Source organism: Pelophylax lessonae (genome assembly GCF_965119305.1).
Source record: "Pelophylax lessonae genome assembly, chromosome: 4".
Lineage (NCBI taxonomy): Eukaryota > Metazoa > Chordata > Amphibia > Anura > Ranidae > Pelophylax > Pelophylax lessonae.
The window spans coordinates 154,696,646-154,710,662 of NC_138771.1; the positions used below are offsets into that span (position 1 = coordinate 154,696,646).

A 14,017-nucleotide genomic window follows, 5' to 3' on the forward strand; every position below is an offset into this window, starting at 1 on the left:
TATGGTTCAAAAATCCAATTTGTTTTTTTTTTGTTAATATTTTTATTTAAGACTTAATCTTCATATTTTTGCTTAAGCCCAGTTCTTACTGGTTCACTTAAAATGTTAAAACAAACAATTATGATTGGCAATTTTTCTTTTTGCAAATATCCTCTGTTCTAAAAAGCTATGTCTTGCACATCTTCTTTCAGATTTCATGTATATATCAGTATTGCTGATCTCCTTACCTTTTATTTCATGTGTATATCCTAAATTGCAACTCTTCTAATGTATGTGTTTTAGCTTTTCCATCTAATGGCGAGGAACCATTTGCTCATCTCCTCTTCACAATGGTTGCCAAGTTCTGTAGTGGCCACTCTCCACATTTCCCAATGAAAAAGGTCCTCCTATTGCTCTGGAAAGTTCTTTTGGTATGTACAGTATTAAGTACCTTGAGATGTTTTAAACTATTTTATATAGTATATGTACAGACCTGGCCAAAAGTTTTAGGGATGTTGCCCCAGTTTTGATGTTATGATGGCAATTTGCATATACTTCAGAATGTTACGAAGAGTGATCAGATGAATTGCAAAATCCCTCTTTGCCATGAAAATGAACTTAATCCCATAAAAAAACATTTCCACTGCATTTGTGAAGAAGGCTTCAGGCTGCCCAAGAAAGTCCAGCAAGTGCCAGGACCCTCCCCTGCAGTTGATCCAACTGCTGTATCGGGGCACTACCATTGCAGAGTTTGCACAGGAATGGTAGCAGACAGGTGTGAGTGCATCTGAAGTGCAGCAAGAAGCCAATTCTCTCCAGGAAAAACATCAGGGACAGACTAATATTCTGCAAAAGTTGCAGGGATTGGACTGCTGAGAACTGGGGTAAAGTCATTATCCCCTTTTCGATTGTTTGGGGCATCTTGAAGAAAAAACCTTGTCTGGAGAAGAAAAGGTGAGTACTACCATCAGTCCTGTGCCATGCCACAACTGTAAAGCATCCTGAGACCATTTATGTGTGGGGTTGCTTCTCTGCCAAGGGAATGGGCTCACTCGCAATTTCGCCTAAGAGCACAGCCATGAATAAAGAATGGTTCAAAAACATCCTCCGAGAGCATCTTCTCCCAACCATCCAAGAACAGTTTGGTGACGAACAATGCTTTTTCCAGCATGATGGAGCACCTTGCCATAAGACAAAAGTGTTAACTAAGTGGCTTGGGGAACAAAACATCAACATTTTAGGTTTATGGCCAGCGAACTCCCCAGACCTTATCCCATTGAGAACTTGTGATCAATCCTCAAGAGGCAGGTGAACAAAAAAACCCCACAAACTCTTAAGTATTGATTATGCAAGAATGGGCTGCTATCTGTCAGGATGTGGCCCAGAAGTTAATTGACTGCATGCAAGGGCGAATTGTCGAGGTCTTGATAAAGCAGTGTCAACACTACAAATATTAACTCTTTGCATAAACTTAATGTAATTATCAATAAAAGTCTTTGACACTTATGCAATGCTTGTAAATATACTTTAGTACACCATAATAACCTCTGACAAAAAGATCCAAAAACACTGAAGCAGCAGACTTTGTGAAAATATTATTTGTGCCATTCTCAGAACTTTTGGCCACAGGTGTAATTTTAATGCATCTCATTACTAAGCAGCTTTGAACGCATACACAAGGTAATTTTCACTAATGGATGTACTGTACTTAGTTTACATTAGGGGGATTCTCTGATCTGCAGAAGATGAAGGAGAGAAAGAGAGCAGAGTTGGGTCTGCCACCACTGCAGGAAGACAGTATACAAGTGATGAAGAACATGAGGGCCACTGCTCCTCCATCCTATGGAATAGAATTTGGCGAGCAGCAAAAGAGGGGGCGACGTAGCCGCAGGGTATGCTATGCATAAACCTAAGTACTATTTGTCTATCTGTCTCCATAAGCGGTTTTTATTTGTGTGGGGTAAGTGAATGCATTGCAGTTCATATGACTGCCAACAGAACAGTACAAAAATGAAAGGGTTCACTTTAAAAAAAAAACAAAACAAAAAAAGAAAGCGCTAGCCCCACCTTTTTGTATTAAAGAAATTATGTTCCACTCCTCACATTTTGGACTTAAGTCTAGCTGACTGCTGCTGCTTTCCCTGCTGCTTCACGGTCCAATGCATGTACCCAATTTTTTCCTTGCTGAAAACTCAAGTGAAAGCCTGATGTGTTCTATGGGAGCTGACTAGAAATAAAAGTACTTTGTATATGAAAATAATAAATTGTATACATGTACACAGTTAAAGTATATATACATATTTCTCTAGCGCTCATCGACAGACGTAGTCCTCGGTGATACACCACCTTCGGGTTATGTTACCTCCGCAGGAGCAGGACTAGACAGGAAATTAAAAAGCTCTGGCCACACCCTAGGGGCAGTCCCAGAGGGTATATCCTCTCTCTCTCTGCCTCAGCAAATCAGTTATTTTCTGTCTAGTTAGGAGTAAGGACCTAGATACCTTGCTGGGATCTTAGGTCCTGGCAAGAAATTTTTTTCTAAAAGGATTTTTGGACAGCTTTTTTTCTCCAGTGTTCCTGTGAGATCTTCAAGCAAGAAAGCTGAACTGGGCGACGGGCTGGATGTTGAGATCCGGTGGTCACCCCAGTTCAGCCTACGAGCGCGTGCAGGCCATAGCTCCGCGCTGAGTCGGCCGCGACAAAGTCCCATTAAAGGACTGAACCCGCGAGTTAAACGTCTCGCTGAAACGCCAAAGACCATGAGTCACGGCGTCTGTATCGGTCGACAGCCCTCCCGCCCCGGTGGAGAGGGGTACTGTCAGGAGTTGGTGCCCGCCTGGTTCCGGTATGGTGAGTAGTATGTTCCCCCTGTTTTCCCTGACGGGTTTTGTGGTGAACGCGGGCCCCTCTCTGTATGGTAAGAAAGAGTTTCTTTCTATCCTATAACATGTCACAAATCCTCCTACTTTGAGTGTGATTTTATGTGTGCAAAAGCCAGGAGGCTTGGTTTGGGAGCTAACAATCTATTGTATACATGTTTTAAAGATGTAATCTGTGGCATTCTGGGAATCTTATGGGTTAAGTATAAGCTACCTACCAGTCAGAAGCCATGGACATGTAGACTGCCTTCCAAGTCAGATCTCCAGCTAATAGCAGGCCTCCCGAACGGCCATGCGGTCCGCCAGGGCCGGTACCGCCAAACACGCCATATCCCCATGCAGAGAGAGTGTTGTGTGCCTGCAGCACACCGCTAGTCAGCACAGGCCGCCGCCATTTTTTTTGCTGGATCGCACGAGCCGCCATTTTGGCGTAGCCTCGTGTCTCCAGCATGGGGGCGGCCATGTTTTAGGTGATTCTACACCTCGTGGAGCTTGGGGGAGGCGCCGGAAGGCGTACAGAGGGGCGGAGCCGCCTCCTTTCTTCCTGGGCAGCCAGCCAAAAGACTTCCTGTTTGTCTAAGACAGCGCTGTAAGCTGTTGCAGTTCAACTCTGAACATCAAGTGGTGAGCCTGGGGGTCTATCTCTCTCTCTCTCGATCGATAGGGATCCCTAGCAGGTAACACTAAGGGGTTTTTTTGTGGCGCTGAGGGTCAAAAAAAAAAAAAAAAAAAAAGTTTTTCTTTACTTTGAATTATATCATCCAGGAAGTAACTGGAGTTATTATGGACCCTGCCACACAGATTCCCCCACCTGTTTCCCTCGAGGGGGCCTCGGGACCCGCCGGTGTACAGAGTATAGAGTCATTTACAGCAATTTTGGAGTCTATGGTGGCTCGGGTGGAGGCGGCCTGTCAGGGACGGGGGTCAAGGAAGCGACCCCCGCCTACCCCTATACTATCTGACACCTCTGACTCTGATTCAGAGATGGTCACTGCAGTTGCAGGTTCCTCTGCAAGGGCTGCTATCCCAGGTAAAGCCCCCTCAGACAGTGAGGAGGACGCTTCTTCTCCTGCTATAATTCAGGAAGAAGCATTGGTGGACGCACTAGTTGTGGCAGTGCAAGAAACCTTAAAACTTGAGGCTTTACCGGCAGAGGCAACTGAAACAGAGAGGCCTTTTGGGACTAATAAGCCCATCAAGACGGCAAAGGCTTTTCCTGTACCTAAATGTTTTGGAAATCAGATTAAAGGAGAATGGGAGCATTCTAAACGTACCTTTACTATTTCCAAGCGTATTGCTAGACGCTATCCGTTTGAGGAATCCATCATTAAGAAATGGACGGTACCACCAGTCGTGGATCCGCCTATTTCCAGGCTGAATAAAGCCACGGTTATTCCAGTGGAGGACACTTCGTCCTTTAAGGATCCGGTGGATCGAAAGATAGAAGCGGAGTCCCGCACTATCTTTTCTCTGATAGGGTCAGCATTTAGACCAGTAATTGTTATTGGTCTAGTTTCCCAGACACTTACAGAATGGGCGAAGATGGTACGCCAAGATCTTAGGGGAAAAGATATTCCCCAGGAGACATCTGATTTGATAGAACAGATCATACAAGGGCTACGGTTTATCTGTGACGCAGCCTTGGACACTACTCCCTTGTTAGGGCATGCATCTAAGTTAGCAGTGATCCTCAGACGTGTGCTGTGGTTAAAATGCTGGTCAGCTGACCTAGGTTCCAAAAAGACTTTGACCAATCTCCCTTTCCAGGGGAATCGTCTATTTGGAGCCAACCTAGATGAAATCATTAAGGATGCCACCGGGGGCAAGAGTACTTTTTTGCCACAGGCTGCAAAAGCTAAGGAACCTCGCAACAAGCGAGGACCTTTCTTTACCGCCCATAAAGGACGCCCGGCTGGTACTTCCGGGAAAGGCAAGACTCCTCCAGGAGGGTTCAAGAAGGGCTGGTCGGACAAGCAGAGGACCAACCCAGCCAAACCCGAAGTAAAGGAGTACACAGCCTGAAGGTGCGCCCCCACCCAATTTCAGGGTGGGGGGACGTTTTCACCGGTATTCAGGACATTAGATCGAGCATCAACCACTACTACCGGTGCGATTCTTCCCTTCCAACATTTAAGTACAGGAAGCGGTAGTTACCGTTCCCTGTATAGATCTTTTCCTTTACCTTTTCCTAAGATTAGTCCCGATACCTCACAGGAATCGGATCTGATTGACCAGATAGGCCAAGTAGCCTTTAGTCGGGTGACTTCGGTCCCTGAGGTTCAACCAGAAAAGATCACCTTGCCTGATAACTATCAGGTATCTGATAAATGTGTGGGAACAGAAAACGACCAGACTTTCTCGGATGGTCGGGGCCAGATACCTCTAGGGACGCCTGGTTCAGATCCAATCAGCGCCAGTGGTCCTAGAAATTCTAGGCTGGCCTCTTCAAGCCGGCCTGGCCGACTTGGACAGGTTAGTCGCAGACGTTCCGTGGGAACTTCGTCTCAGGGAGTGTCTGTAGTCTCAAGGACCTATTTACCTTCGTGCTTTACAGTCGCTGGTTTTAATGGCCTGGCCATTGAGACCCAAGTACTGAAGGACAGAGGTTTGTCTACTTCTGTCATTCCTACCCTTATTAAAGCAAGGAAAGCGACTTCCAGCAAAGTCTATTATCACACATGGAAGACTTATATTGCGTGGTGCGAATCTTTAGGATTTCCTCCACGTACCTATTCGGTGTCTCGAATATTGGCCTTTTTGCAACAAGGGGTTGAGCAGAAGCTAGCCTTGAGCACCATCAAGGGTCAAGTTTCAGCATTAGCAATCTTCTTTCAGAAACCTTTAGCGACCAAATCCTTGGTGCGGAATTTCATCCAGGGGGTGCGGCACCTGGCTCCTCCAGTCCGCGCGCCCTTACCGCCCTGGGATCTTAATTTGGTTTTGTCGGTTCTACAGAAACCTCCCTTTGAAAACATCAGGGAGATTCCCTTGCTTACTTTATCCCAGAAGGTGGTCTTCTTGGTGGCTATTACTTCTGCTCGCAGGGTGTCAGAACTGGCTGCATTATCATGCCAGTCCCCATACCTAGTGATTCATAGGGATAAGGTAGTACTTCATCCTAAGCCATCTTTTCTTCCTAAGGTGGTTTCAGATTTTCATCTGAATGAAGATATTGTACTACCTTCCTTGTGTCCTCAGCCCAAGCATCATCGGGAACATGCGTTGCATTCCTTGGATGTGGTTCGGGCAATCAGGGTATACCTGAAAGCTACGGAATCATTCCGTAAGACGGATTCACTTTTTGTGATCACGGATGGCCCCAGAAAGGGTTTGCCTGCATCTGCCGCGACCATTGCCAAATGGATTAGACAAACGGTGGTACAGGCTTATTCTATTAAGGGTCAGAGTCCTCCGTTCCCTGTTAGGGCGCACTCCACTCGAGCGCTCAGTACTTCCTGGGCCTTTCGCCATCAGGCGTCAGTGGGCCAGGTATGTAAGGCGGCCACTTGGTCGTCGGTACATACCTTTACTAAATTCTATAAAATTGATGTGACGGCATCGGCGGATGCCTCATTTGGCCGCAAGGTTTTGCAGGCCGCAATTTGAGGAGACCGGTGGTCTACCTCGAGGGTTTTTTTCTGTTTGAAAAATTTTTTTGTTGAGTCTCATCATTAAGGATGAGCATTGTAAACTTCTAGTTGGCACCGGTTGGGCCTTCTAGATTGGGATTTGATTTCCATTTTCCCACCCCTCAGTTGTGATACTGCTCTGGGACGTCCCGAAGGTGGTGTATCACCGAGGACTACGTCTGTCGATGAGCGCTAGAGAAAAATGGATTTTTGTAAAATCTTACCGTAAAATCCTTTTCTCTTAGCTCATCGACAGACGTAGTCCCCGCCCCTCTGTTTTTGGAGTTGGGTTGGGTTAAATTCTCTAAGCACTGCTTTTTCACATAACTGATTTGCTGAGGCAGAGAGAGAGAGGATATACCCTCTGGGACTGCCCCTAGGGTGTGGCCAGAGCTTTTTAATTTCCTGTCTAGTCCTGCTCCTGCGGAGGTAACATAACCCGAAGGTGGTGTATCACCGAGGACTACGTCTGTCGATGAGCTAAGAGAAAAGGATTTTACGGTAAGATTTTACAAAAATCCATTTATTGTTGGCTCCTGTTGCTGTCAATCAAATCCTGTGACGAGGATGAGGTGTATTTAGGTGCAGACAGGGTGGCTCAGGAGCGAGCGCGCACAAGTGCCCCCATTAAAAAAGTGGCTTTCTATGGGAGCACTCGCAGAAGGGTAGGAGCCAGGAGCGCCAGCAGGGTACCTCAGAAGTAAAGGATTAAGGTTGTGCGATACCATTGCACAGAGCAGGTAAATTACATGTTTATTATTTTAATAAAAGATGAAGCTTTAACCACTTGCCGACCGCCGCACGACTATCTACGTCGGCGGTCAGCTCCTCACAGGCAAACTGACGTAGGTCTACGTCGCTTGCTTGTGAGGGTCTAGGGAGCGAGCGCGCGCCCCTGGAGGCGCGCTCCCGCGTGGTCATGGACCCCCCCCCCCCCCCGCGCGTGTGACCGGCGGGGGAGAGGGAGAAAGTCAGGCGGCTTGTGTAAACAAGCTGCCTGTCATTGTCCCCTGTGTATGAAAGATGATCATACGGTTCTACTATGTAGAACCGTTGATCACCGTTCATACATCTGAAGCCATAGCCAATCACAGTAGAAAGCACGCCCATAGGGACACACATAGCCCCTCCCTTTCAAAAAAAAAGTTAACCCCTTCACTGCCAGTGTATTTTTACAGTAACCGTGCATATGTATAGCACTGATTACTGTAGAAATGTCACTGGTAACCCCAAAAGTGTCAAAAATGTCAGTCAAGGGTCCGATCTGTCCGCCCCAATGTCGCAGTACCGCAAAAAAAATCGCAGATCGCCGCCATTACGCGTTAAAAAAAAAAAAAAAAAAATGACAAAAATCTTTCCCTTTGTTAGTAAACGCGATAACTTTTGCGCAAACCAATCAAAATACGCTTTTTGCGATTTTTTTTTTTTTTTTTTTTTTTTTTTTTTTTTTTTTTTTTTTTTTTAACCAAACGTAGGTAGCATAAAACAAATTGGCCGAAAATGTTAAAAAATTTTGATTTTTACATTTTTTTGGGGGGGGAATTTCATATAAAAAAAATGTGAAAAATATTGCTACTTTTGCAAAATTTACGCTCTTTTTTTTTTTGTTTATAGCGCATGATCAAAAAATCGCACAGGTGATCAAATACCACCAAAAGAAAGCTCTGTTTGTGGGAAAAAAAGGACGCTAAATTCGTTTAGGTACAGCGTCACATGACCGCGCAATTGTCCGTTAAAATCACGCAGTGCCGAATCGCAAAATACCCCCTAGTCGTTTAGCAGCCAAATCCTCCGGGGCTTAAGTGGTTAAAGTGTTGCTAAACCCAGGACCCTGATTGACTATATCTGGTCTCCCACAATTCACAGGACATGAAAATGCAGTAGTTTTAGTAAATCTATACTGCTAAATAATTTTTCTCATCACCATTTAGAGCAGTTTTATGATTTGGATCAGTGTTAAAGCTTGTAGGAGGAGCTTTCATTTTACTCTGACTATCCTATGAGGCTTCAGGACCCCTGACCCTCTGGACAGTGCTTATTGGCCCTGTGCTGATCACATGAACTCTGCCAGAAAAGAAAAAATCTCTAGCAATACACACCAAACAGCATGTGCAGCTTGCCCTCAAGACTGTTCTCTCTCTCTCTCTCTCTCTCTCTCTCTCTCTCTCTCTATATATATATATATATATATATATATATATATATATATATATATATATATATATATATATATATATATGAGATGGATTGGGGGCAGTGGAAAAATGGGAGGATCAGAGAGGAGAGGGTCAAACAGTCTTTTTACACAATGCAGAGGATTAACCACTTAGGTTCCACAGTGGGTATAACAAGCATGCTTTACTGCATATATAAACTGATTTTAAGGTTGTGGGTTTAGTAAAACTTTAATATCGCTTTCAAATTCTAAGTATTGTAAAACATAAATATTTAACTAATCTTTTTAAATAAGGCATTGCGTTTTTAGTGAATTTATTACTATGAGATACATACTGCATGAGTTCTTGGAGCAAAAAATTATTGTTGTCTTTATCTCTTAGTGAGTTGTTGCCTTTTTCTTCCTTATCTCAAGGCTCACTTTTTGAACTTTTATTTTTCTTGCTTTTTGCAGCAAATTTTCACTTTGCTGTATATTCTTTAGACTTTGTTTTCCTATTCTGTCACACTAATATATTAACTTGTGGGGGGTGTGCATATTTCCTGTTCCTTATTTTCAGTTAGATAGTGTTTATTGCCCATTCATTGTATAAGTGTTTTAGATATGTACTTTTATTTGCATGTCAGGGGATATGATTATTTCTGGTCATTTACTTGGAGATATAGTCAACCAATATTAGGCAATACATTTAGGTGGTATTCTTTGTGTTTTTTTGTTTTTTTTCAATTTAAAAGAGATCAATGGTCCCAGTATACTTTCATTTTAGAACATCAGCATTGAAGTATGCAATCTATTATAAACCTACTTAAATAAAGAAAACTTCTTTCATGTTGTGAGTGCTGCCTTTCTGCTCGCCATCTCTTTTCACATCTTCCTGAATTCCCTGCATGCTTTTCAGCATCTCCCATGCTTTTTACTTTGAATGTCTAAGGACTACATATCCTATGGTACCCTGCTGTCTGCAAGTAGCCACTCCTGTACAGACACCCATTCCTGAAACTCCTCCTTAGCTCCTCTGTAGTCCTGAAAGCAGGCTCTACTCACAAAGCATAGTGAATTCAAGAAGGCAAATGTGTAGAATCATAAAGTAAGTTTACAAACTTCAAGATTGGACAGATTAATAGGAGTAGAAATAATTTAAATAGGATTTTTCATTTTTAGCACCGATACACTTTAAATCGGGAATGTTTTTTATTTATGGGGACGTACGTAATAACAGTACATTTATGTGGCACTATTATCTTGGTTGGTATTTGCATGTGGCTTTCAGGGGATGGTGGCAGTTTATTGGAAGGGAGGGAGGTGGGTGTTGGCATGTTTATGATCCAGAAAGTTGTATACAGTGCTCATACCCCTTGACATTTTGTCATGTTACAACCAAAAAAAATAGATGTATTTTATTGGGATTTTATGTGATAGACCAACACAAAGTGGCACCTAATTGTGAAGTGGAAGGAAAATGGAAATTTTTTATAACATTTTTTATAAATATCTGAAAAGTGTGGTGTGCATTTGTATTCAGACCCCCCCCCCCCCCCCCAAGTCAATACTTTGTAGAACCACCTCTCGCTGCAATTACAGCTGAAAAGTCTTTTTGTGGATTTTTCTATCCGCTTTGCACATCTAAAGAGAAATTTTTGCCCATTCTTAAAAATAGCTCAAAAGCTCTGTCATATTGGCTGGAGGGCGTCTGTGAACAGTAATTTTCAAGTCTTGCCACAGATTCTCCATTGGATTTAGGTCTGAACATTGACTGGGCCATTCTAACACATGAATATGCTTTGATCTAAAGCAGGAGTTCCCAAACTGTGGGTCGGGACCCACTGGTGGGTCGCGAGCTGCGTTTGAGTGGGTCGCGATGAGTTGGAAATCACTGAGAGCGGGCCGCTTAAATAATGCTGTGTGAGCCCACGCAAATTGCAGAGAGCCAAAGCAGTCAAATTGCGATGGATTCAGGACTCCGCCCATGCAGTTTACGGAGGCTGGTCTGCATTTATGCAAGGAGGATACTTGCATCAGTAAGTACATATGTGGGCTGTTAGTAGGATATGTTCATGGGGTGCAGAGCCAGCTCCTCGGTCCTGCTGGTGGCAGCGGTGGTGGCTAGACTGGCGGTGGGATTCTCACTGCTATAGTGGGCAGAAACGGCAGTCTTGGTGTCATAGGAGGACCAGCTGGCCCGGCGGTGTCAGGAGTTCATGGCAGCTTCTGTGACCCCAGCAGAGAATCTGAAGGAGAAGAGCCAGGACACCAAGACCAGCATAGAGCTCCTCATCATGGAGACTGGGTGAGGTGTGCTGGGACATGGAGAGGGCAAACAAGTGCCATGTAGCCTTATATTTATTTATATATTAAGTGTATTCAATAATAAATTAAAAAGTAGTAAATTGATATTTTTAATTTACCATCCCCCACCCTTTAAAGCATGCATTATTATTATTATTATTATTATTATTATTATTATTATTATTATTATTTGCATTTATATAGCGCCAACAAATTCTGTAGCACTTTACAATATTCAATTACAAGCAACTGGGTCCCGAAAAATAACTGTATGCAGAACTGGGTCTCGGCCCAAAAAAGTTTGGGAAGCCCTGATCTAAAGCATTCCATTGTAACTCTGGCTGTATGTTTAGGGTCAATATTTCCTGTCCTCTATCACTTTGGTTTATACATGCTGGCTGTCTACAGATGTTTGTAAGTGCTTTTACCATTGGAATAAATTTTAATTAAGCCGTTTTACACTCTTTGTGTACTCTGGCTTATTTTCGATCGATGTGCCACCTGGAGACCAAGACAATCTAATCCAGAATACTAAGGTTTTATTTGATCAACCACCATCCATTGTCAAGCTTTTATCCCTTGGAAGGATTTTCTGGCTTTTCTGACCCATCTACTGTAATATATCTGGGTCCATACCTTCTGGTGAGCGCATTTGCCTTTTTACATTGGTGCTGGGTTTGTCTTCACTGATTGGTTTGGACACTAGAACACTAAAGCTTCACTTTGTGGTTTTCAACGTTTTTCCACCATGTTGTATGAATTTATAGATTCACTTCTGATATTGTATTGTTTTGATGTTTTCATCATAGCTATATGGATTCACTTCATATTTAGCTCTGCACTTTCCTGTATGTATTTTTTAGGGTCGTTGTCCTGCTGGAAGGTGAACCTCTGCCCCAGTCTCAAGCCATTTGCAGACTCTAACAGGTTTTCTTCTAAGAGTGCCTTGTATTTGGCTCCATCCATCTTCCCATCAACTCTGACCAGCTTCCCCGTCGCTGCTGAAGAAAAGCATCCCCACCACATGATGCTGCCCCCCCCATGTTTCACAGAGGGGATGGTGTGTTCAGGGTGAGGTGCAGTGTTAGTTTTCTGCCACACATAGCGTTTTGCTTTTAGGCCAAAAAGTTTAGTTTTGGTCTCGTCAGACCAGAGCACCTTCTGTCACAGGTTTGCTGTGCCCCCCACATGGCTTCTCGCAAATGGGACTTCTTATGCCTTTCCTTCAACAATGTCTTTCTTCTTGTCACTCTTCCATAACGGCCAGATTTGAAGAGTGCATGAGTAATAGTTGTCCTGTGGACAGATTCTCCCACCTGAGCTGTTGATCTCTGCAGCTCCTCCAGAGTTACCATGGGCCTCTTGGCTGTTTCTCTGATTTAATGCTCTCCTTGCCTGACCTGTCAGTTTAGGGGGGCCATGTAGGTTTTCATTTGTGCCATACTCTTTCCAATTTGGATGATAGATTGAATAGTGCTCCGTGAGATGTTTAAAGCTTGGGATATTTTTTATAACCTAACGCTGTTTTAAACTTCTCCACAACTTAATCCCTGACCTATTTGGTGTGTTCCTTGGCCTTTTATGATGCTGTTTGTTCACTAAGGTTCTCTAACAAACCTTCACAGAACAGCTGTATTTATACCGAGATTAAATTACACACAGGTGGACTCTATATACTAATTAGGTGACTTCTGAAGGCAATTGGTTTCACTAGATTTTAGTTAGGGGTATCGGAGTAAAGGGGGCTGAATACAAATGTGCCCCACACTTTTCAGATATTTGTAAAAAAAAATTGAAAACCATTTATCATTTTCTTTCCACTTTACAATTATGTGCCACTTTGTGTTGGTCTATCACATAAAATCCCAATAAAATACATTTATGTTTTTTGGTTGTAACATGACAAAATGTGAAAAATGTCAAGGGGTATGAATACTTTTTTCAAGGCACTGTATGAGTTGAATGCAAACTTCCAGGTTTCTACAAAGTAAGGGAGAAAGTATATGTTGTGTCAGCAGTTTATTAACTAGAAAAAATGGGACTAATTTTCCTCTACTTTTCCGACAGTAGAGTAGAACCTAAGGTAAATCCCAACCTGCAGAAGTAAGGCCCTTTGCATCACAGGAATATCTGAATGAGTCATGTTTTGCCCTTTATGCATTGTGCTTAACTGGCGCATCTTTTACCTACTGTTAAACATTTTTGCTTCATTATTTCTAAACAGGACAGCCTTGATTTCTATAATGAGAGAGACCCTTTCCCAGGGGCAGAAGAGGATGAAAATGAGGATGCAGAGAACATGGTGGAGGCAGAGTCTGATGTACAAGAAAGGGATGTCATGTCACAGCCATTGGCTTGTCTGAGAATCCACACAGAGCGAGTATGCTTCCCTAAGGGTCTTCCTTGGGCACCTAAAGTAAGGTGAAAGAACTACATTTTGACAGTCATCCTTAATGTATACTGGTTACACACACACACTAGTGCGGTGTTTTGGTTTCACGGCTCCACAACCCTGTGCCTGTACCAATATCCTTCTGTCCTTTCCATCACAAGCTCTAGGCACATCATCAAACCTTATCCTTGTCTTGTGTGACATATACTGCCTCCTAAATATTATTAAACATGCTCCTTAGTATATAGGAGGCAAGCCCATGGGCTTTTTTTTTGGTCATGTGAATATGAAATATTGTATGTTTTTTAACTTGGCCCATTTTTGCAGGTAGCAAATTTCACCCAAGTCTGCTTTTCACATGTGAAGCATTGTATCCCATTCATATTTTCATGGTGAAAAAGTCCTTTCTGTTAAAAATTGCTTAATTTCTTCCCACCTGCAATCTGTATAATACTGTTCCCTGTCCTGCTGTCTCAGGCCAAGTATACATTACTATGCATTTGCCCCTATGTGAACCCACAGCCAACACTTCCAAGAGCTGCTGGTTTTCAATAACTCACTGATGGGTTCCCCCCTGACCATCAGGAACTACTTTGATTCATTTTTGATCACCAGTGGGGACCTTGGCTGTCACGGATATAGTGATCATATGCAGGCTGCATGGTTAATCTGCCCT

General features: G+C 43.3%; 1 protein-coding gene across 1 annotated transcript in view; it reads left to right on the forward strand.

Annotated features, from left to right (window-relative positions):
- The window catches only part of STRIP2 (striatin interacting protein 2), a 120,107-nt gene that overhangs the window by 38,387 nt on the left and 67,703 nt on the right, over positions 1–14,017 (forward strand). The window contains exons 8-10 of the mRNA XM_082255298.1: positions 283–410; positions 1,692–1,871; positions 13,174–13,370. Of these exons, the coding sequence (XP_082111424.1) occupies positions 283–410; positions 1,692–1,871; positions 13,174–13,370 (505 nt within the window). The remainder of the gene's footprint in view (positions 1–282; positions 411–1,691; positions 1,872–13,173; positions 13,371–14,017) is intronic.